Consider the following 24,850-nt stretch of genomic DNA (forward strand, 5'->3'; position numbering starts at 1 on the left):
TTTTAAATTATGGTGGACTACAGAGAAGAGAAAGATAAAACACAACACCACTTACCAATCTTCCCAGCTCCAACGAAACTGGAAGTTACTTAGATGATGGGAAAACCAATTAATAAACCTATACAGAGAATTGGGAGATGGGAACAGAAAAGGACAAACGATTGCAATTTATAATAGGATTTATACAATATAACATATATTAGGATTTATACAATATAATATATAATAGGATTTATACAATCCTTCAGACAAATAAAACCCTATTTTATGGAGTAAATGAAAAGCACATCCCCTTACTCACAGCTGTATCTTTTCCTGTCACTTACCCTTTTCTCTGCAAATCCTCTAACTCATCTTCTACTTCAAAAACTAACAGTCTCCCATCTCATTCCTTCTAATAGCGCTATCCATTTTAAGTGAATAACAGATACAATTTGAGTGCCTGTTTTCTGCTAGGCACCACATAAATGTTTACACAATTTAATTCTCATAATAACTCCTGGGGAATGTATTATTTTCCCCATTTAATTGACAATGAAACAGAAACAAACAAAAAAAGATTAAATTGCAGATACATTTTATAAACGGCAGAGCCAAAGCATAGCCTCTCATCGTCACACCATGCCCTTTTCACCATAAACAATAAGACACCATCGAAGAGGTAGGAAAGAATATCAGCTAACAAAGGTGGGACATAGACCTCACCCAAAAGAAGACAGTGAGCATGCAATTCCCACAGCCATACAAATCCAATAAGGTCTTTTGTACAAACTGAGTCTTGAAACTGTAGTTATGTAGAAGCTAATTATTTTAGAAGCAGATGCTATCTATATATAAATAAAAATACATACATAATATATATTTAAATATATAAATATACAGTTTTAGACTCTGCTTTTACATAGGGGCTAGCCTAAAGCCTATTTTAAAAGGCTTTACAGAGGAAATTACAGAGGATTAAGATTCCAGAGGAAAAGGTATAACTATACCAAAGCACCAAACAAGTAAATAATACAATTAAAGAAAACTTCAGGATGGTATCATTTCATACTAAAAGTTAAGACTAGAAAGCGTAATGTAACATTACAACAAGTATGATTTTATTACTATAACAAAGGATTATTTTGGGGAGGCAAGAAAGAAAGATCAACTTGGAAATTCTTAAGGCAAATGTTTTGCTGATCAAATTCTATTAAGTACAGGGAGTAGAAGCTGCTAACAATCAGTATAGCGATAGGGCAGTTACTATACCTGTCTACGCAGGTAGTATTCATCGTGTCCAAACGCATGTATAACATTTCCGTTGCCTGTGCAAGCTGTGAATTTGAGGATAAGGAAAACTATTCTCCACCTTCCTTCAAAATAAGTTGTGATAGGAAAAGAAAAACATTTCCTAGAAGTCTGCATAATGACTAATAATGTTGAGCATCTTTTCATGTAATCTTTTTTTTAACAGCTTTGAAGTATCAATGATGTACAATAAATCTGACCTGGATACACCCATGAATCAAGATAATGAACATCTGTATCACCTCCAAAATTTCCCCATGCTCTTTTGTAATCCAGTCTCCCTTCTCCCCTTCCTCATCTATGTCTCCAAGCAAATACTGGTCTGCTGTCACTAGATTACTTTGCACTTTCTAGAATTTTTTGTAAATGGAATCATGTAGTATGAATTCTTATTTGTTTGGCACCTTTTACTCAGCATAACTATCTTACAGTTCATTCATGTCGTTGCCTGCATCAAAAACTTGTTCCTTTTTATTACTGAGTCGCATTGTATAGATACAATGAAATTTATTTATCCATTCATGTATTGATGGATATTAAGATTGCTGCCAGTTTTTGGTTATTACAAATAAAGTTTCTATGAACATTAATGCCTAATCTTTGGAGGGACACATGCTTTCATTTCCCTTGGATAAATACCTAAGAGTGGAATGGCTGAACTGTTTGGTACATGTAATGTTTAAATTTTAAAGAAATGTCATCCTGTTTTCATGAAGTGATTTAAACCACAAGCAGAAATATTTAATAATCTTTTAAAGCCAGACCAAAGAGAGTACGTTTAAAAACAAAGGAAAGGATACAACTTGGGGTAGAGAGCCAGGCTGAAGTTTGCACAGTTCAATGAGAAGTGTTGTGTACATCACATCAATGTGAGGGGGTGCTGGAAGTTGAAACAGCTCTGCAAAAATCACCTACAAAGGAATCATGAGTCAGAACACAATTCAACAGCTATCTATGCACTTCTGCTATTAGAAAGACCTCAACATTCTAAAGGTAAACTAACTCCATGGCACTCACAGGGAAAAAAAAATTACTTTTTAATCTTTAAAATTACACTCTGTAAAACATGAAGATCTATAATTGAATACTGCAATGAACATTTCTCCTCTTTATAACTCAATCAAATAAGAATATGCAAAAATCAATGCTTATCCCAGAGAACAGTACAATCAAATTCCAACTTTGGAAGTATCAGAATTGGTTGAGGGAGGGACAGTTTACTGAGGGACTCAAAGATCCATCAGTTTCATTCCCATAAGTAGGAAAAACTCTGATTAGACTCTGAGGATGGGAACAGAGATAATCAAGTCATTCCACATGGCTACTTGAAACTGGTGCCCAGAAATCTTTTTGGTAGCCCAAGACTTCTTTGCCATGCCTCTCGTTTAGAAACCGGTTTCCATTCTCCCTATATAATTTGCGGACCACCTTCCTAGAATTCTAAAGCCTGGTCTGCATTCTTCCTCTCATCCCTATCTCCCACACTTCTGTACTTCATTCTGATGAATTTCCACACATTTTGCACATTTAAAAATATGGCTTATTCTATGCATTTCAACTGACATGTCAATGAATCAAGTTCACAGCCTAAACATACTCTCAAGTTCTGTAAAGACAGGTGAGATGCAGTACTTTTAAGAAAGTACACATTGCAGTATGAATAAAAAGTAAATCTTAAATAATACATCGTAACCCTGCTCACTTACATAAGTGTTTTAACATAAAGGAATAATGTAATTGATAGTTTGACCCACGTGTCAAGTGAAAATACTGTTTCTAGGGACATAAATCTCTACAAGGTGTTCAACAATGATACTAATATCATCCTTTGTATGACTTAATATGGAATTTAAAGCATTATCTATTCTCCCTACTTCCAAAACAACTGGCTCTTCTGATTTCTAAGAATAAATAAGGACTCATATTTATCCCTACCTTGTGATACAGAGAATAATATACTATGTACATATTATGTTAATATTATATATTTGTTAGGTTATCTGCCTAAAGTGTTACAATACTTCAAAGTACTTAAGCCACTTACACATATGTCAAGCGGACAATGTATTGACAGAACTAGAAGTAACCTGCATTATCCATGATAACCATCCATGAGTGAAGACATACTATATAAATAATTTACAAGCAACTCAAAATTCCATTTGGCTATTGATCTCAACCTCCTCTTTTCTCCTTACTAACATGGCTAAAAGAGCACTAAAACTGAGAGCAATCTGTTCAGTCCTCTGTTAATTTTCAGTACCTAACAAGTGGCAAGAAAAAAAAAGCTAAGAGTAGATTACACTTTAAAGTTAACAGAAAGCTTCTGAAACTTAGAAACAAGCTCCATGTGGAATGCTTACCTCAACTATGTGGTAGTTCAATGGGATCTTGTTCTTCCCTGGATAGCTCACTAGCTGTGCAGCACTATAAAAAATGTAATTTAAGTTTAATAAGTATACAAAGATGTACGAAAAATCAAATAAGCAGTTTCGATAGCAGTGCGTTTAGATAGAAGGAAAGGTTCTTTTCTGAAATATTCTAGATTTGTTACTTCACTTAACTATAGCACGAATTATTTTGTCTACCACAAAGAAGCTCTTTAATGCATCCAAAACTCCTGAAAGATCAAACGGAGTGTAAGTAACAATACTCAGAAAGCATGTTTAGATCTATTAACTCAAAACGTTTTAACAGGGTAGACTCTTCCCCCAATACTATATTCCTTTCCACCTTAAAATCTAAACCAAAACTTTCCAAGGTTTAAGAAAATATTAAAAATAAACTTTTCCAAAGCTTGATGTCTAAATGCTAGAAAACAGAACAACATCATTAGTATTCATTTATTCCCATAATATTCATACCAAAAATAGCTTGCCATTCAAGTTAATCTGTCCATAGCATACAGCAAACATTCACACACAAAAAGCTGGCGTCACACGCACATTACCATAAAGCACTATAGTACTATGAACACCCAGAAAAGTACCATTGAGGGTGAAGGGCCTTGAGAAAGCAAAGCAAGTGTTTTCTGAGATTGGTCATAGCAAGACAGGACATCAGGAAGAGAGGAAGATCTCTTACACTCAACATACACTTTGTTCTTACCGCATTTTGAAAATTGCTACTTTTTCTCCTCCCTGAAAGCACCATGGGAAGAAGCTTACCAAGTCTTCCTTTCCTTCCAGTGTGACTTTATGATGCAGTGAAGGTTCTCCTCTATTACGAATCTTTCCACTGAATGACTCCCCGGCATTACAGGACCCTGGGAAGAAACCCAATGCATATACTACACATCTAGAAAAAATATTTCCTTTCATTTATGCAACAAATATTTGAGAGCTTATTACATTCCAAACACTAGACTGGATGCTGGGAATCTAAGTTCAGAAGTTATGAAAGCTCTATATTCAGCAAATTTCATTGTTGTGCCCACTTCTATGTACCACAGCCTGAGTGTCGGCCGCAGTGTTTCCTCCACCACATCTGACGCTATACCACCACCTTCTACCTCCATTCTTCTAGGAAACAAAATCATTTTTGTATATTATTAGCCCTATACAGTTTTTTCTTAAACCATGAGAGTAGATTACTTCCATAACAAACATTAAGAGAGGGAAAACTTTATTTCAAACACCATATATGTTTATCACGTATGCACTGAAAGATATCCATACCATATTGTTTTTAAAAAGGTTAAAAACATTACCTACGTGATATTGTTTAATTTTTTTAAAAGTATATGCATAGCAAACAAGTCCAGAGAGTTATTTTTATGTACTTATTTATTTACTATTGTAGACTCTTAATGGTAACTTTTACTTTAATCTTCTCTATAATTTCTAATTTTTTTAGATAAACATTTTTTTCAAAAGCCAGAACAAAAGAAATCAAATCCCCTTCATTTTGAGGGGAACAGATATTTTGTATATTAATGCTCTTCTGGCCAAGGATGACGGGCACTTTACAGAGGCAACACCAATTAATATAAACAGCCAGGGAGAAACAAATTTTGAGGTCCCCTTCTAGTTCCCCTTATACTAAGAAAAACCTAAACACAAACATTCTAGCAATCTTAAACATAAATTAGGCTTTCAATTAGATATACCTAATTAGACCATTACATAATGACTAAAAGCATTTCATTATATATGGAATATAGGAAAGTGGGCAGCAAGTTGATTATTTTGTATATATAACTGATTATCTAACAACTTTTTACTCTGAGATAGATTACATGCATAGGCTAGCCCTGGTGGCCTAGTGGTTAAGTTCAGTGTACTCTGCTTCGGTGGCTCAGGTTCAGTTCCTGGGCACAGACCTACACTGCTTTGTCAGTGGCCATGCTGTGCTGGTGGCCCACATACTAAAAAAATAAATAAATAAAGATTGTATACTAAATTTTCACAGGTCATAAGCAATTTACAGTAGGACAGAAAACAGAAGATAGGAGGAAAAATACCCTCAAATCTAACCATAAGTGGTAATACTGGTTCTCATGCCAGAGGTTCTCAACTGAGGGCAATTTTGCCTTCAGGGGACATCTGGCAATCTCTGGAGACATTTTTCACTGTCACAACTCACATTTAGCCTCTAGATTCTACTGGCCATTGGCATCTAGAGGGTAGAGGACAAGGATGCTGCTAATAACAACATACAGGACAGTTCCCCACAACAAAGAACTCTCCAGTCCAAAACGTCAGTTATGCTGGGGCTGAGAAACTGTTCTACGCTGACTGGGATGTACTAAGCAACAGGTGTGGTACTTTAGCCAGGCGAGCTTCTATTCAGAACCAAGCCAGTCATCACCATGCTTGCTGCTTGGCTATTAAAGTTAAGACAGTTATTCAAATGCAAAGGTATAAAAAAATTAAAGCATAGTCAAAATGTAAATTTTATACCAGGTGTTAATATCAAAATTATACATTTTCTTAATTGCTAAAATATAACGGCTTCATACAAGTTGACTTCATAATAAAGAATACTTATATTTAAAACTATAAAGCCAGCTTATACTAATCTTAGGTGATATTTTTTTGAAGAAGATTAGCCCTGAGCTAACACCTGCTGCTAATCCTCCTCTTTTTGCTGAGGAAGACTGGTCCTGAGCTGACAACTGTGCCCATCTTCCTCTACTTTATATGTGGGAGGCCTGCCACAGCATGGCTTGACAAATGGTGCGTAGGTCCACACCCGGGATCTGAACCAGCTGCCGAACCGGAAGGTGCAAACTTAACCGCTGTGCCACTGGGCTGGCCCCTAATCTTTGGGGATTTTAAATTAAAAACACTGCGTAATTTTTAAAAAACTAATGATATAATATGAATAAGACAAGCTGTGAGGGTTAGAGAGAGATGGACAATCTCTAAAACTGGGCATTTTTCTTGAAAGATAACCTTATTAAAAATAATCGCTGAAATTATTGAGCACTCATCATGTGTCACATACTGTTCTATGCCTTTTACGTGTATTAACAATTTAATCTCATTATGACTTTATGAAGTACACACTATTATTATCCCCTTAGGAAACTAGGCAGAGAGGTAAATAACTCACCCAAGATCACACACCTAGGATCTGACTAAGCCAGGATTAATACCCAAACCAATCTGGCTCTCAAACCTACACTCTTAAACTGCACACTGTGCTGTCTTAATCTATTTACACATGCTAAATATAATTTCTTGCATAATGAGGTGATACCATTCAGGGAATTAAATTGCTAACTTCACTGCCATTGACCCTCAGATAATAAACAGTAAAAACTAGCATGTATCACAGGCAAAATTCACACAAGATTAAACCAGAGTATAACGGCACAAAGGCCCTCGCACAGGAACTTCCAGTTGGTCTCGTACCTCGGGATCATCCGTGTAATCAAACATTCTGAAGATGACCCTCGGCATCGGGTACACGGAGTCCTCGGTGTGGGGAGGTGGTGTAAACGGGGGCAGATTGTGCTGCAGGGCTTCACACAGGATGCTGTCAAAGGCAAGATAAGGTCTGAGGATGTGCCGCTCCTGCCAGCGATCCTTTTTCAATTTCTGAATCTGGGCCCACAGGCAATCTAAATACTAAAGACAGATTAATTTTTAATAATTAATATATATTTGGAGACTAGAAGAAATAACATTTTGCCTAGACAAAACAAAAAATCAGTACCTTCTAAAATACAGGATACAAAAGTAAGCCAACTTGCAATTAAATGTAGTACAGAGGAATGGTGCTAAGTTGTTGTCTTAATTACTTTATCAAGCCTGTCTGAGGCTGCTACCTCTTACATTTTTCAAATTTGGCATTTAAATAAAAAATGTCAACTCTATGATATCTGGACTCCCACAGAATGGGCGATGTTTCAATTACATTCTAACATTTATTAAAAATCCACTATATGCCCAGGGCTATGAGGAGCTGGACCCTGACATGTAACGTGGAAACCTAGCGAAGGTATACAAATGGAATGATTTGAGTACGTCACAGAGATAAGAATCTACATAGAGCTGGCTGTGCTTGTATCACAAGAGACTGAAATCAATTTACCTCTTCTTGTGGATGTGGTTTCTCAGCAGTCCATACTTGTAACATGGGCACATGAGTCTTTTGGCGTCTTCTAAAGATAATAAAGAAAATCCACATTTAGGTTTTCAAAAACATGAAAAGATATCTGGTTGTTTTCATAATTAATAAAATGCAAATTAAAGCAGTGAAATAACTTTTACCTATCAGATTGGCAGACATCAAAATTTTTGATGATATACTACATTGCCAAAATGTGGGCAAATATGCAGTTTCAAACATTGCTAGCAGAGGGGCTAACTAATATAATTTAGTCTCTTTAGGAGAGATAAGAAGGAGTATAATCTCCTTGGAAGGCAATGTGACTAAATCTATGAAAGTTAAAATTGTTAAAACACTTCAACCCAGCAATGCCATTTCTAAAAATTCATATCCCCTACAAATTTATTTGCATGTGTTCATAAAGAAACATGTACAAGGATATTCACTAAAGCATTGTTTATAATAGCAAAAGAATGGAAACACCTAAATGCCTACCAACAGGGGTCTAGTTAAAGAAACTATGGTATATTAAAGGAGTGGAATACCATAGCTGTCAAAAAGAACAAGGCAGAGCCATATACTCTCATGCAACAAATCCAAGTTATCCTAAGGAAAAAACAAAGTGAAGACCATTGTCCTTACTGTGTACTACCATTTGTATAAAAAAGGGGAAGGACATATACTCAAATGCTGGGATATTCACACTATTATTTTTATTCTTTTGCAAACATCTACCTTTTTTTAACAAACCCAGTACAACTTTCAAAATTATAAAAAAATTTAAAAAATCTGTCATTCAAAGGCAGCTTAACATAAGGAAAAAGATTTTTATCTTTATACCTCTTTTAGCTTTATTTGTAACCAACTAAGTAGATATTAGCAATACCCAAAGAAGTACCTATTAATAGATCTAAAATGAAACTTATAATAAAATTATTCTGATTACCATGCTGCTGGATAATTAAGTGTAAGTTTGCTAACAAGGCCACCATTATCTAATAAACCAAGCTTTTAACATCGGCTTAAAGAAGTGGGTAATGGGAAAATATGGGATTATTTTAACTGAAATGTGTCATATTACTCAAGAAGTGTAAGCTGGGTGGCTGGTTAAGGATCACTGTTTCAAGGACTCAGTTTAGGATTAATTTAGATAAAATAAATATATTGTACGTGCTAGGGCAGTGGTTCTCCACCCACGGAACATATTAATAAGACAGATGTCCAAACCTCTCGCTCAAATATCGGGATTCAATTGGTCCAGGGGTTGGGGTTGGAGCACGTTTAAGTGCCACAGGGGACTCTTATGCACACTAATATTTGACAATCATTGTGTTAAGACGTTTTACGCCTTTGCAAACATACAAAAGCAGCTTAAAACAAGCTATGTTACCAACTCCTTTGTACTGGGAAAGTCAGCAAGTCTATTTGATTACTCCGAGGCCTCAGTAAGTTGCAACAGTAGGGGAATGAGATTACCTAGAGAACGCCTTAGGGAACTCTACAGCTTATTTTTGAGAAATAAAACTCAAATGGTATTACTAATAGATAGAATAGAACACATTTATGATATCAGTAAGATATCCTTTACCTAAACAACAAAGAGAACTACGAGCTGTGCCCTTACTTAAGATAGCTTTCAGTGTTGGCAAAGATGCGGTCCATCTCTGCATCTTTCTTTTCGTACAACTCCTTTCCAACCCAGGGCAAAGATGACAGAAATGCATACACGTACCAATCCCGTCGCACCTAAAGAATTTTTAAAAAGGTAAATTTAAAGTAAATGTTAGTTAATTCTCATTCATATTGTATTTATTCTTGAATGAAATCCTACAGAAGCTACAACAGGACTTAAGCAAGACATCTGGCTCATTCAGAGTATTTCTAGATAAATTATTTTTAATCTTACATACAGAATCATTTGAGTTAACATACAGATGTCACAAGAACCCACCTGTATGCAGCTGACTTAACTTTTAGGTATTAATTTATAGCATGATAATCTGATGTTATCTTTTGTTTTTTATTAGTAAAGAGTTACCAGTGAAAAATTCCTGGTACTCTATGGACAGGGTTCAGTATAAAGGACTTTCTTACCTGAGGCACATCTTCTTCCTGAGTTACACTTACAAAATTTTCAAACATAGCAACCATCGACGGGGCCGCAATGACGTGACAATTCACCAGATCAGATAAGAAGCGGACCTGTTCGGGACAATAATTTCTATTAAATCTAAATCTCCTTGATAATAATTAAAAACACACAATCTTGTTGAAATCACAGGTCTAGCCCACTGGCTGTTTTTTGCATGGCCTGCAAACTAAGAATGTTTTTTAGATATTTAAATGCTTGAAAAAAATCCAAAATATTTTATGATTCATACAAATTATATGAAATTAAATTTCAGTGTTCGCAAATAAACTTTTACTGGAACACAGCCATGCTCCTCTGTTTACATATTGTCTATGGCTGCTTTTGTGCTGCAACAGCAGAACGGAGTAGTTGTGACAGAGACCATATGAAGGCAGGAAGCTGTGGATTTACAGGTTTCCATTCTATGCTACACTAAGAGCCAAGACTGTAATATTCTAGCTACTTCAACCTCTAAGTTTCTTTTCTGTTTGGCTGTGAGAAAATTTTCACTATAGAAACGGAACTATAGAAATGGAAATTTCTGACCAGATATTTATTACGTGTCTTTTGTGTGCCACTGCTAAGCACTACTAAAAATTACCTGTCAAATGGGAGCTCATAGTCTCGTGGGATAAGCATAATCTCAATCCAAAGGGATGAGTCCTATACTAAAAGGCAAATCACAAGTGCTCTAGGAACAGTGACCAAGGGAGTGGGGGAAAGCATCATAACGCAGCTAACGCTTGGGCTAGGTCATAAAGGATGAGTAAAGTGCTCCTCAAGGGGAGAGCAAGGAGAGTATTCTAGGCAGAGGGGTTCAAAGACAAGGTGTGTTCAGGGATCTGCAAATAATTTTGATATAGCTGGAGGGTGTACAGGAGGCAAGGATGGAGAAAGAGACTGGGGAAACCATGAAAGATCAGGTTAAGGAGTCTGGACTTAATCTCATAGCCTGATGAGTGTCCGAACTACTCAGTAAAAAAGAACTGGATCACATACCTCTGAAACATGTACATGTATTTATAATATACACTGGCCCAGTGAAGTCTATGTATTACGTATTATTAAGGCTTAATTCCATTTCCATTTAAGATAAATAAGAGTTCTAATATTTACTTCCTGCAACCTAATGAATCATCTTGTGCACCAGGCTTTTAAGACCATCCACCATAGACAACAGAAAGGAACTGAGGTTTTTACTCTCTAGCCAACAATAGCACAGCCTAGTTATCAAAAGACCACTCTGGTGCCACTGTAGAAGATCAAGTAAAAAGCAGACAATCTGGATGCAAAAGATCAGTTAAGAGGCTGTTAAGACATGAGGAGGAAGGCTATGCTAGAGGCCCTGGAGCCAGAGGAGAAGGGACGGACTGGAGAGAAATGTAGGAGGTAGAAGCGAGAGGGCTTGGGGACTGCTTACAGTTTGAAGGGGCAAAGGGAAGACAAAAATTCATGCTCAGGTTTCTAGATGGATTATCCAGTGGACAGCAGCCACTGTGTGTGGGCTGGGGAGAGGACAGAAGGAAAGAAGGTAAAAATAATGCATTAATTTAGGGACTTTCCGGCAAGATATCTTAGGGCTATCCAGGTAGTATTTGAAACACAGGTCTCGAGCTCAGGAGAAAGGCTGAAGCAGGAGATACAGATTATAGATTTGAAGGGGAGGGGGTCATCAAAATAAAGGTGGTTTATGAAAATAGGAGAGAGAATGAGAAAGCTTCAGGGAGAGTATTTAAAGAAAAGTGAAGCAGTGACAGAATCCTGGGAAATACAAAAATTTAAGGGGCAAAGGAAGATGACCCAGTAAAAGGAGCCTGAGGAATAGAAGGTAGGTGGCAGCAGGAGATCCAGGAAAAAATGGTGCTCCAGAAACCAGGAGCTAAGAAAGGAGTGCACAGAATCACATGCTACAGGAAGGTCAATGAGGATTTAGTGTGAAAAGAAGCCGCTGGACTTGGTAATGAGCTGTGGTACCTTTAATGAGAATGCTTTCAAAACAGCAGCTGTTGTGGTGAATGCAGAACTGTATTTCAAGAGAAAGGATAAATTATTTGGTTGTAGCTCACCTCTCCTCTCCATTCCAACACTGTCATAATATACCAAAAAAAAAAATAACTTACCAAATACACAGCTTCATTATAATTGTTTGCTTTCAATGATTCTTTAAGTTGACGAATCATGGCTTCTACAAATTCTCCACCAAAGTTGTAATTCCTGGCGTTCAGCAGTCCAACTAACGTTGTATAAATGGTCAACTTCTCAGGTAACAGCCGTGCACTGATTTGAGAACCCAGTACAACAAGAAAACCCCAAAACAGCAGCATTATGTTAAGTTGCTGAATTTTAGACTATATAAGCCTATCATTTTATTAACTTCGGAACAGGATTACTTTTAGCTATGTTTTCAAAACAACTTCAGATAAGGCATAAATATTGAGAGGAATTACAGACATGGCCCTGGCAACTTTTCATTTTAATTCTAGTTAGTTAATCCAAGAGTTAAGAAAGTAAAATATTCTAATTGTGTAGTTATCAAATTAACATAAATATAACTAATGCTACACTAGTTTTTCTTCCAATGTGTTTAGTGGAATCAAATGGCAGTTCTAAAGAAAATGGTTTCCAAGGTAAAATATCTGGGAACTGCTGGGTGAAACAAGTTTCATTCCTGCAGGATCATTAAGGGGGAGCTGCAGCATGCAGCAAGTCTAAACATAGCTAACCATTCGTCAAGGGATCAGAATTCCACTTTGAGAAACAGTATTCTAAGTTGCTTAGAAAAAGCTCAGAACCAAAGCCAATTTCAACGAAGTTCCTAACAGTTAAACTGTTGAGTCTTTAACATGGTACTCTGATACAGTAAGGTTTCTTTATATCCCAGTTTGCTTACTACAAGTGTGCTGATTTTCATTAAACTTATTTGAAAAGGAAGAGGATTACAGAAATAAACCTTTGGAAAAAGCAAATGTTACTTCCTAAATTATGCAGCCTTTAGAAATCAGCTCAAAAAGAAAAGCAAATAGGAACTCATCATCATTCAGATTCTCTTACACTGTGTTTTCCCAGGGTACCTAGCAGGGGTGTTAGGAACAATTCAGGTTTTAAAAACTACTTGCAGTAATAGTACCATGCCCCCCACCTCCCAAAAAGCCATGGTGCCCATCAGAGTTGAAGCATAAATCTACTCCATTCTAACAAATGCTTTCACAACAGAAGGCCTCTTATGGATAACTTTAGCAAAATGACTTTTCTTAGTAGTTTCTTAGTCTAAGGACATGTCTTCCTGAATATTAACTGGATTCCTTTGAAAAACTGTAACTCAAATTATTTGTATTTTAGGAGGGGTTAAAGTGAAATCCACAGACAGTTTCAATTTGTATGTACATTTTAAATTTAAAAAATGAGCTGTAAGCATTAAAAACGTAACTGAAATGACAACTTAAGAGTGATCGTCATAATTTAAAAATATCTTACAGTTTATAATTTCATCTAAAGTACAAAGGCCCCTTTATCCAGAAGTCATAGCTACTTCCTTGCAAGGCATACAATTCAGACTGATCAATGTCTATCTGAGAGATGAGAAAGTCTGAATAATTCCACCATCAGAGAGACCCTCATGACTTCACGTGAGACTTTTCCCACTTTAATTTCCTCACAAATTAAATGCTGATACTTGTTCTAGCTAACCTAACTCAGAGAAAGATTACTCCTATTAATAACTTCAAAAGCGTCTTTGGTCTTCCAAGAAGGGCTATTACTCAAGTGACCAGTTCTCAAATTTGTCTGGCACTACTGGTTAAAAATATAAATTAAACTCTATTATATATATTTAAACGACATGCTTAAAAGAAAATCTCTGAATGTGGAAAGTGTCTACTGTCTCACTTAGAAATAGTCAACTCAAATGATTATAAGGTTCCAAGAAACAAAACATAAGGAAAATGCTGTTTTAGTCTTATTTATACTCTAAGAAAAAGAGTTCACCAAAGGGCCAAAGGTCATTTCATTTGTACAAATTTCCTGATAGAAGGAAAGCTAAGAACATTCAGAACATACACGCATCTTTTGAACATTCCCAAAGCATTTAAGAGTAGATAATACATTATCACCTGGATTCATAAATCTTTTGCATACATACACTGTACAAAGAAGCCTTAAGATCTTGCTCTTGTAGTTAGGAAGATCAGCTTCCAGAACACCAGCCAAGCCTTCTAGGTTGCTCTCCAAAGAGCAGGCACTCTGTAGAGGACAGCATGTTAAATATGTGTCAAGTACTCATCCATTATTGAATTAAAATATTCTAGGTGAGCATTAAAAAAGTGCAAGTCTTATATGCATAAATCAATTTGGGTATTGTTCTTCAGAAATCAATGAATGAATGAGATTTTAAAAGTAAGCAGTCTAAGACAGAGTAAGCATTAGAAATGGGAGGATACCACGGGCTCTATTCTCTCTAACTAATGCACTCACCATGACTGGGCAAACTACCTCAAGTATCCAGAATTGGTTTGATCCTTCATTATAAATTGAGAGGACTATTTCCTAAGGTTTCTTCCAAGACTCATACTCTAGGAAAACTACTAAAAACATTTAACTCTCAATTATCTGCATCCCAAGGGTTTTAATACGCATTTACTTTGGGATACAGATGCATGACAACACAAGCTTTGCTTAAAACTTAGATCATCAAGTTTTCAGCTGCAGAAATTCGACAAGCACAGTCAACTACAACCCTAAGCCCATCAGTCTGTACCTATTTTGGTGCATACCTTTTCTCCTACTTTGCATATTAAAGATTCCAAATGATCTTCAGTTTCATTTGCATCAGAAGTTTTTCTCCTTTTGTGAGGCTGTCCCCCTGTTTCAACAATGTAAAAAAATTAACATTACATGATGAATGTGCTATCACAAATTTTATTTAACTTTTTTAATGCTACACTCCCTTTTCTACCAGAAGCCCTACTTTTTACACACAGTAGCTCTCAACTGACCCTCCACTCCTCAGACAAGCCTAGATTAAGCAAGTCTTCATACCTAGGGACACTATAATAACTCCAGAAGGCATTACTGATGTTAAATTTTGTGTGGATAGTGCCCCGGGGAGCTACGCAATGCAGCAGCACTGTCCATCTCTGTGGATAGGCAGGAACGGTGCCCACAATTTGCCAACCACTAGCAGTTAGAACACTGCAATTCTCTTGTACTTCTACTCCCATTCTCTAAACATGAGTTGTTTACTGATCCTCAGTTGCTGTTCTTAAAACCTCAGTGCCAGGAGTACTCATTATTCTAATAATGAAAATTATTTTGTAAACTGATGAAACATGGGTGCAAAACCAAGCTGAATGTTTTGGCAAAACCTTCATTAGGAAAAAGAAAAAGCTTTTGTATTAGGTATAAAGAGGAAAACTTCAAAAGATGGGAAAGGGAGCACAAAACATTAGGATTCCTCACTAGCTTTACAGGTGACCGGGCTCTTAAGTCTTCAGTTAACAGTTTTGGTTCTATAGACCACACAGCACTAGGGTATAGTTCATCCCAAACAATGACAGTTACAATCGGCAGACATATACTCAGAAAAGTCCTGGGCACTACATCAAAATTGGCGGGGAATGATTCCCTGCCTTAACTGGCTCTTGATTCCCTACTTTAACCACTGATCCTATTATGTTAAAAAACCATATCACTCAAACAAGCTTAAAAGAAAGATCTACCATTCTGAAATCATTACTGATCATCTATCCGTCCTTTTGGTTGCTAAAGAATTCAACTTGAATGAGGCTGTGCTACAAATCAACCTTAGGCACTGGACTATCTACTGTTCACTCTTGCTGTTAATGATCTCTTACCATTTTGTTTAAAACCTTAACACATGCACCTTACATCCTTTTGTGGAATAACATAAGGCTTAAAAAATTTTAAATAACAGTGCTAAGTATGGAACGTGATGCTGTTGCTATACACAATGTTGGCTAGTCTCCCAATATAATTCAATTTTTTACTTCTACCAACTAATTATTAGGATGGCATGTGGACAAGGAAACGAAAATCTGCAGTTAGATACAGGGTTACTCAGGAGCCAAGTTATAGATAACTTCAACCTTCTCCAGACTTGTACAGCCAAAGGAACTGAATGATTTTTATAGTTCATAATCACTTACTTGCCACTGGAACATTTGGCTTGAACCGTATGATGATTCTCATAGAACACAGCACTTGGCTATTCTAAGCTTGAGGTGTTAAAAGTCTCCAATGATTGAAATGATCTTCAGGTACCACTTGAACTTAAGCTGAATAAAACCAATCTACTACTATTCAGATAGCACCAGACGGAAGTATTATAAAAGGTCACAGGGCAAAGCACTGTGTGCTTTGATTCTGTACCACTTAGTTATCATTATGATCTGGCTTAACCAATAAATATAGTGTTGAATGCATAATGCCATAAGAAATACAACAGGCACACAGCATGACAGCTGAGATGTATTCCTGGTGCTATCTGCCCACGTAAAGTCGTGGACATGTGTGGCATAGTGGGATGAGTGACCCTGATTCTCAAGTATACATGACATCTGAGTCACAGGATCTATAAAGGTTCCCCCACCTGAAGAGCCAACTTTCACACAGAGGTCTTCTATTTCCAGGACTCATTCACTGAAAAAAGCTGCATATTTGATGCAACGTTTATAGAAGCTGTCAGCCAGGACATTAAAATAGCCTTTCTCCTGGAGGGGTGGTTCTCAACCAGGGGAGATTTTGCCGCCCAGGGGCCAAGTGGCAATCTCTGATGACACTTTAGTTGTCATAACTTGGGGAGTGCTATGGCATATAGTGGGCAGAGGCCAGGGATCCTGCTAAACCTACTACATTGCATAGGGCAACTCCCACAACAAAGAATCACCCAGCCCAAAATGTCAGTGATGCTGACGTCGACAAACTTCTAGAAAGCAGAACATACTAACAGTGTTCTTCAGAACCAGATTCGGGTAAGGTTGGGAGAATGCAGACGCTGGAAAACAAGCTAAATGAGAGCAGTTATCTTTTTTTTTTTTGGTCTTTTTTTAAACCTTAACTAGTTCCCTTCTTTTTGGCCCATCTACTTTGCCAAATCTTTATCCCATATCCCACCTCCACACCCTCCCTAAATTAACTATCCAGCTGGCTTGTTCCCAAATCAGTTCGAAATCATTCTCCAGTCTTCCAAGTAACCCTCCCAGGCTTTCTTGTAAGCTTGAAAAGGATAAAATAATGCCGTGGGAAGAGAAAGTAGCATTTCTGAAGAAAAACTAGAAAATACAAGCACACAGCCCTATCTCTGAACTGTAACACCTCCTTTCTCTCTTCTTTCCGTTTTCACTATATGGCAGGACAAGTTCTGTTTGGAGAATGGGAGGAGGCAAAAAGCATTAAGAAGTAAGAGATGCCCCCACTCTCACCTGATATTCGAGAGAATATGAAGGAGGGGGAAACTACACACCCAGTCTGAATTCATGGATGGTAACAGGATATTGAACCCAAGAGAACTGGGCAAGAGCATGGAGAGGTAAAATAAAATACCTTAATTAAGAATTCTTGGCATAGTCGCGGCAGGATTTCAGAGACACCCACCGGAGGCCACCTGGAATCTACAATGAACCGGCATTCGGTACCAATAAGGGCCCACTGAGCCCCCCGGATCACTGCATTCTTCAGGTGACCTTGGTGAGTTCTCCTGAAACCCGGACCTCCTTATTTTAAGTTGACGGTCCAAGAGTTTATATGAGCTGGGTAAGGTCTTAAGACTAGAGGTTTTGAGGGGTACCGGTACAGTTCCTAGGTGGAGAAAAACCTAGAGAGAATTCCTAAGCCTCAGGGGCTTAGAGGAGCTTGAAGTGAGCTGGGTTGGTTGTCCTTTTAATTTGGCTTTGAATTGGAAAGAGTTGTGTTTATAGAGTCTGAACAAACTGCTTGATAGAGAAATGAGAGACTGAATGTCTTCAGCTCTGAAGAAAAGGGACACTTGCTCTTCCCGGCCTTTACCAAAAGGCACCCTTAGGTGACTAAGGACCTCAGCGGGAGTGTCAGAGGATCAATCCTCGCGACGGGCAGCAGTCCCATAGGGAACTCCACTCTCATTCATGGTAATTAATTACAGGCTCGTCCGGGGACGCGCACATAAGGGCTGGTCACCCGCGCTTCCGAGCCCCATGTTGGTTTTAGACTGCCGGAGGAAAAACCGAGGCACGTAAGAGAGTGTTTACGACCTTTCTATAGGGAGTAACACTCACAAGCAGCACACTTCTGACCCACTACACTGTCCTCAGAAGTTGTTCAGACTTTATTAAAAAAAGAAAAAACAGACAAGCAAAAAGGAAATGGGAAAACCATGCTTTTAAAGCCGGCCAGCTCCCGGTATGGACAACCTCCCAATGGGACTCAAGCTGGTTTCCTGAATGGAAGCAGTACTTGCAAGTATCTAACAAAATGGGAAGGATTAACTAAGAATGACTTAAGTGGCCAAAGTGGGGAACGTTCGATATCTCAAAGCTACTGTATTTGCGCGCACAAATAGAAAGAGCAGGCTCTAAAACTAAAGCAAAAGAATGGGAAGCTTATTATGACTGGCATTTAGAGGCTTCAAAACGTAATAATGATAAAGTGAATTGTTTACAGGAGACTAACCGTAAATTGGCAGAGACTGTATCTGAATTTAAAAAAAGGATAAGAAGTCAGAAACGGTCCCAACCCGCTTATCCCTTCCATCTCCTCTGCAGTTGCCTTTGGAATCTCAGAGCTCATCTCCTTCTTCTTTTCTAAAGAGCTCTATTCCATTGACTTAAAGTAAGCGCTTACAAAAGGTTTTTCTGAATAGAACTAACCCAAATGTCTTCATCTCTCTTAGAGTTACAATGGCCATTTTTGCCTCCTTTTGAGCTTTGCAACCGGGAAACAAAGAAATCTTTAAGGAGTAAAAGGCTCCACCCCTGGGAGCCCCAACTTTGGGTTTCTGGGCCTGATCACCCCAGCAACCCTAAGTGGGGTGCCCTCTCTTGACAGTTGACTCATTGAGTATTTTAGTCACCTACTTAGTCAGTTATAAGGGTAGGAGACCTGTGATTTATTCTGTGAACTGTCCTGCTGGGGTTGTGTGCCCAGCATGGGAACTGTTGTGTGACTCTTATCTTGATAACCCTCTGGAAGAGGCCATGAGCGCGAGGTCTGATCTCTTCTCTTCTTTTCTTTGTCTGTTTTGCTCATCATCTCTTCTGTTGTCACCAAGTTGAGTTTAAGTTCAGGCTGGACCTGACCGGAACCTGGACCTCCTGTAAATCGAAAACTTGGGTTTGTCTGTGCCTTTGTGATGCAGTTGGACAGGTAGATCAACCTGGAATGTAATTTGAGTTAAAACCCAGTTTCTGAGAAATCAAAAGTTTTGGCTTAAAGTAAGTGCTTACATAAATTCTAAATGTAGTAGAAATTAACCCAGTGTCTTTCAAAGTTAACGTGATGTGAATTAACCTTTGGTAAATGAAAGCTTGGTTAAGTTTGTTGGTTTGATTGAAAATAGTCTTGTTGTCAGAGTTGTTGGTATTTGCATACGATGCAGTCATGCAGCCTGGGTTTACTAGTCAAATAAGTTCATGCTGTCTGTTAGAAATTCGTCAGCAAAATAATAGCTTTAAATGAGGACCAGTTTTGTCTCATGTCTCATGAGGTTTTCATAGGTAATCTGAACATAAGTGTTGGAAACAAACGGTTTAAATACATGAAAGTGGGTACAATCACTGTTTTATGGTCTGTATACTTGGAAAAAACACCTCCGAAATTCTTTTGGTAACAATCTTGAGTTTTGCCAAGTTAAGTTAAATGATAAAAATCTGAGTATCTGGGTAATTTTTGGATTGGATAGAACAAACGTTGCTAAACATCTAAGTTTATCTGCTTTTGGTTTTGATTGCAGAGATGCTAAAGTCTATGGGTCTTTTACTGTAAAGTGATGTGTTCCTAGAAATTATGAAGTGTTTAGAATGCTGATATAAAAGACAATTTGTAATTGCTTACCTTTTAGTGTTTACTAGGGTCTGTTAATGGTTAAAAGTTCTAATGAACATATGTAATTAAAGTTATTGGAAATTAAGGAAAACAGCTCTGTATTCAAGGAAAGTTAAAATGTATGTTTTCAGTAAAAAGGGTATAAACAATGGAAATATTTTGTTTGGTTGGTTAAGAAAGATAAATTTGTCCTAATGTACTAGAAGGGAAGAAAGAAAGCATGGGACAAATTCTGAAGGCAAAAAGAAAGTTGTAGAAGGTATGTGAAGGAGAAATTCTGAAAGTAGTTTTATGTCAGGTGAAGTAGACTAAGATTAAAGTAAATCCAATTAAACAAATGAGTTTTAATGTTAAAAAACAAAACTGCTAACAGAGATTAAGATCAAGAACCAGTTATACAGGACTGAATGAACTGAGGATGATTATAATTTTTACGACTTTTGTTTGAAATATTGTTTTTGATGTGTTGTTTTGTTTTCTCAGATTTAAGGAAATCTTTTCTCTTATGCTAACCATGTCTTATAGCAATCAGTGAAATTATACCTTTGTGAGCAAAACTGAAACATTTATCTTTTTCTCCCGACCTGATCCCTCCAGAATTTGGAAACCCTTTGTGAGTGAGTATGGTTATTTCATGGCAATATAGTTATTTGCATAAGTTCACTAAGAATCTGTTCTCCTTGTAACAGGACACATTTGTTATCTTACCAAAACTTTGACTGGAATGTCATGTTTGAGAGAAAGATACAGACTCAGATATGACAATACTGCCTTTGAGGAATAAGGTTGACTTTCTGGAAATAAAGCCACTTGGAAATATGGGCCTGGTACCTTGCTTTACAGAGAGAGATTCCAGCAATCTTACCTGGTAAGTAAGGAAGCTTGCTTATCTGGCAGGTGCGATGAACCTCGAAATATTTTGGAGAATCTCAAGAAAGGAGAGAAATTCACCCAAATCTAAGGTAGTGCAGGCAAGGCCTGATGGCACAAATCCTTGGCTTGGCTTTTCTGGCCTCGAGAAGTCTTTAAAGTTCAATCTGAGATTCCTCATAAAAAAATTCCAGCAAAAGCAGATTTAAGAGCCTATATGATCAATTGCTATTCTTGCTGCACTTATGTAAATAATTGGGCCAAGTTTCTTGAAACTAAACTTATTTTGCAAACCAATTAGTCTTAATTTGACTATCTTTGGTAAAAATGAGGGTGATTTTGGAGAGAATTATGTTTCAGTAAAAAAAAAAACTATAATGCACATTTGTGGATGTTGGAACCTAGTTCTGTTAATTGTCTTTGAGGTTTTTTTTTTTTCCTACCTGTGAACTGAACTGGATCCTGAATTCTTCTACTGAAATATCTGGTTACAAATCTCCAAACTAATGTTTTCAATTTTTCCCTCATTTTTATTTGGAATCATTGAGAATTGATCATGCTCTTTTTCCTGAAACCTTGCAAACTGAAGCTGAACAACTTGATAGAAACTTAAGAGAGATTCCTATCTGTTGCTGTGTAAGCTGTAAGCCACTCAAAAAGATACCTGAATGCCCAATGACATCATCAGACATTTCAAGCTGCAAAAAGATGCTTTGACTCTGACATCTAGAAGTCTTCTTGACTGCCTGCCCCCTGGATGCAGGAACTAATTTATAATTTGCTCCAACCATTAACCTTGTTACCTTGCTTCCAACATCACAAGGGAGAGAAGACCACGACTACATTCTATTGTTTAATTTGGTTTACAAATGAGTCTTACTTAAGTGTAGGTGAGGATGTTACACTGTCTGGCCTCAAGAATGCCTGCTACTTTCTGTTAACTCTGCTAACCCAGTAAGATTTCCTTCTACAGGCTCAAGAAATTGCCACAGAACAACAGAAACAGATGTGGCAGTCAAAAGGGGGAATTTTTGACACCCCTTCGCAGATGTGGTTCGGGCCCAATAAGAAACCCACTCCATGGGTCACAAGGGCACTTTCCCTTCCTAAGGGACCCTTTGAGGTATGACAATAGGACTTTGTCTAAACGCCACCATCTCAAGGATAAACATATCTTGTAATGATCTGTATGTTCTCACATTGTTTTGAGGCCTTTCCTTGCAGAAGAGCAACGGCTTTAACAGTAGGTAATTACTATTAGAATAATTCCTGTTTGAGGAATTCCTCGCGAGTTACGCAGTGACTGGGGAACTCAAATCTGTTTGTAATGTTTGGCCAATGTTGCAGCATTTCCACTGTGCTTACCATCCTCGATCCTCAGGACTGGTAAAACGAACGGCACAACTAGAACTTAATTGGCAAGCTTTCAGAAGCATTTACTCTCTCACGGCCAAAAGCTCTTCTGCTAGTGCTCCTTAATCTTCTATCTACTTTTTGTAAACATCGGCTGTCTCCTTTTTAAATAATACAACAGCCTATGCAATTAAATGAAGAAATATATAAACCAGGTTTGCTTAAGGGATGTATTACATGTTTTCATGGTCTTATTGTGGTGCTTAAAAGAAATGAAAGATTTGTAGCTGATTCTTTCACAGAGAAGTCCCAGAACTTAAGGATCATGGACTGTAACCTGAAGAATTTATTTATTGAGAGAGACATCAAATAAGACTCTCTGCAGCCCTGTTGGAAAGGACAATACCAGGAGGAGAAGAAGACGACATCTGTTGTAGACAGCTGTCCCAAGACTCCGGACCAGGCCTGTATTCCCAACCTTATAGCTCCTCATTTAAACCTTTGTTATGCTTAAACTGTATACCTATTTTATAATTGTTTGGAATGCTATCATACTTAAAGTGATTAATTTGGAACAGACTGGTCTTGAAGGCCAGGAATTTATCGAGTGACTCCTAATGGAACTCAATGGTTATGTGGAACAAATCTTTGGCCTTGGCTACTGCCTGGATGGCTAAAACATTGCACCCCGAGTTTCCTTTAAAAGCAGGGAAGGAGTCAGGCTGAGTTAAAACCTGTCGCCAATCTCCTTCTCTTTAAGGCCGGATGGGCTTGTTCAGTGCTCCACTGGTATGGCTATATTTGCAGCCATATTTGCTCCTTCTTTGGAGCTAACAGATGTCATTATTACATATGGAAGATCTGACTAAATTTACTCAAGAAGCCCTTAACGATAGTCAAGCAGGAATAGTCTCATTAAATACTGAAATGCCTTTAATGAGAAGGGCTGTCCTTCAAAACAGAATGGCTTTAGAGATTCTTACTGCATCCCAAGGTGGTACATAGACAATCATTCAGACTGAATGCTGTGCTTTTATACGTCATGAATCTTCCAATGTGTTATCTCTGCTAAAACATATGAAGAAGCAAGTGGATGCCTTATGCGATCCGACACCCAGTCTTGAGTTGTTTGGTTAGCTCCCTTCCGGTATCAGTTCCCTTTTCCAATCTAGATTGGAATTCCTATTTTTACTACTTCTTGGAATTCTTGTACTAGTCATAATATTCAAACTAATTGTTGTTTTCTTTACTCAGTGTTGTAAGAGTAGCATACAAACTAGAGTAATGATTGCTCGACGGCTTGAGATGGTTGATCTGTCTTATAACCCTAGACAAATTTCCTTTTCTGCTAGAGACTATGACTAAGAATGCATTTCAGACTAATCCTTTCAAAAATGCTGTTATTATCGTTACTGTGCTTGTTCTATAATCATATACAATGTAAATGCAAGGTGTCATAGAAAAGCGCATATGCAATGTTTGTGCAACAATCTAAATTAATTACATAACATATGAAATGCTTCCTCTGTTAATAAATATACTTCCATGCTTGTCCACTATTTCCCCCCAACGTGGACGACTAGGCAAATAAATGAAATAAAAGCCTAGCACCGAGGGACATGATGGACCCAGGGCAGGCAGCAACCACCCTGGCGCCGAGGGACAATATTTTGATCATCAATGCTTTCTATCGAAAGATTAGAGATCAAAAGGGGGAAATGACAAATAAAAATGGCAAGCAATAGGATATATTGGAGTATATGAGGAAGCCATTTGGTAAAACCTAATTCGGCGTGACTTTTTTTTTCAAAAGGGCCTGACTGTGGCTATTGAGCTCGCATTGCATATCTGCTTAGACATTTCCTATGGCCAGAACAAAGGCCCTTGAAATAAAGGTGCAACTTCTCCCACGTTAGCATTTCCTTAGGGATAAGCATTTTTCCTTAGGCTAGGAACTGATTGCTGCACTCACCTCCCAGCTCACCTGTGACCACCCAGCTGGAGACAACAGACTGCCACCCTGCTGTGTTCACTGAGACAGAAGACCTACCTGCTATTTCCATCAATCGCTGTGCCGACAGAGCAGTCTCGAGCAGTCTCGCGACTATTGTAAAAGGGACATTTCAATCCTATGTGAAACATCCTCTTTGAGGGTATATAACCACCCTTATACCCCCACTTCTTTGGAGTGCTCTGTTCCTTTGTGGAAAGACTCTCCCGGGTTATAATCCTCGGATTTAAGCTCAGAATAAACTCACCCAAATTTTCATTTATAGATTGGATATGGATTATTTTCGTCGACAGAATAAAATTTTGGGAATTAGCTGAATATTTTCACATACCCTCCAGAAAACTTATCTATGGTAGCTCCCAAAGCAAGAACAAATTTTATATTAAAATGTAACTACGTAGAAGCTTTACAGTGTAAATTTAAGTTACATATTGCCACTTCATTCTGACACCCTTGGCTAGTACAGAAGAGAGAAGCAGGTCTCTATTAAAACCCATCTGAAAGGATCTCAATACACCAAATTATTTCCCCTGTAGGGTGATCCTAATTTTATATAGATGCACTGTACTACATCTTATAACCTTATTTAGGATTACATGTACTGT

The 24,850-nt window shown here is 37.6% G+C and overlaps 1 protein-coding gene across 5 annotated transcripts in view; it reads right to left on the reverse strand.

The window, feature by feature from the left end:
• The window catches only part of NCBP1 (nuclear cap binding protein subunit 1), a 48,375-nt gene that overhangs the window by 16,893 nt on the left and 6,632 nt on the right, over positions 1–24,850 (reverse strand). The window contains exons 1-13 of one of the 5 annotated variants that reach the window (XM_070519147.1): positions 19,070–19,088; positions 14,749–14,837; positions 14,118–14,218; positions 12,100–12,256; positions 9,943–10,050; positions 9,473–9,594; positions 7,831–7,900; positions 7,149–7,364; positions 4,458–4,555; positions 3,654–3,717; positions 2,091–2,201; positions 1,252–1,316; positions 56–118 (exon numbers count right to left, since the gene is read on the reverse strand). In XM_070519147.1, the coding sequence (XP_070375248.1) occupies positions 56–118; positions 1,252–1,316; positions 2,091–2,201; positions 3,654–3,717; positions 4,458–4,555; positions 7,149–7,364; positions 7,831–7,900; positions 9,473–9,594; positions 9,943–10,050; positions 12,100–12,159 (977 nt within the window). In that variant the 5' untranslated portion in view covers positions 12,160–12,256; positions 14,118–14,218; positions 14,749–14,837; positions 19,070–19,088. Of the gene's footprint in view, positions 1–55; positions 119–1,251; positions 1,317–2,090; positions 2,202–3,653; positions 3,718–4,457; positions 4,556–7,148; positions 7,365–7,830; positions 7,901–9,472; positions 9,595–9,942; positions 10,051–12,099; positions 12,257–14,088; positions 14,219–14,748; positions 14,838–19,069; positions 19,089–24,850 lie in introns of those variants that run through there. The other 4 variants (XM_070519148.1, XM_014859746.3, XM_070519149.1 and 1 more) reach the window with 4 other exon arrangements.

The sequence above is a fragment of the Equus asinus genome, chromosome 10 (genome assembly GCF_041296235.1).
Source record: "Equus asinus isolate D_3611 breed Donkey chromosome 10, EquAss-T2T_v2, whole genome shotgun sequence".
NCBI lineage: Eukaryota > Metazoa > Chordata > Mammalia > Perissodactyla > Equidae > Equus > Equus asinus.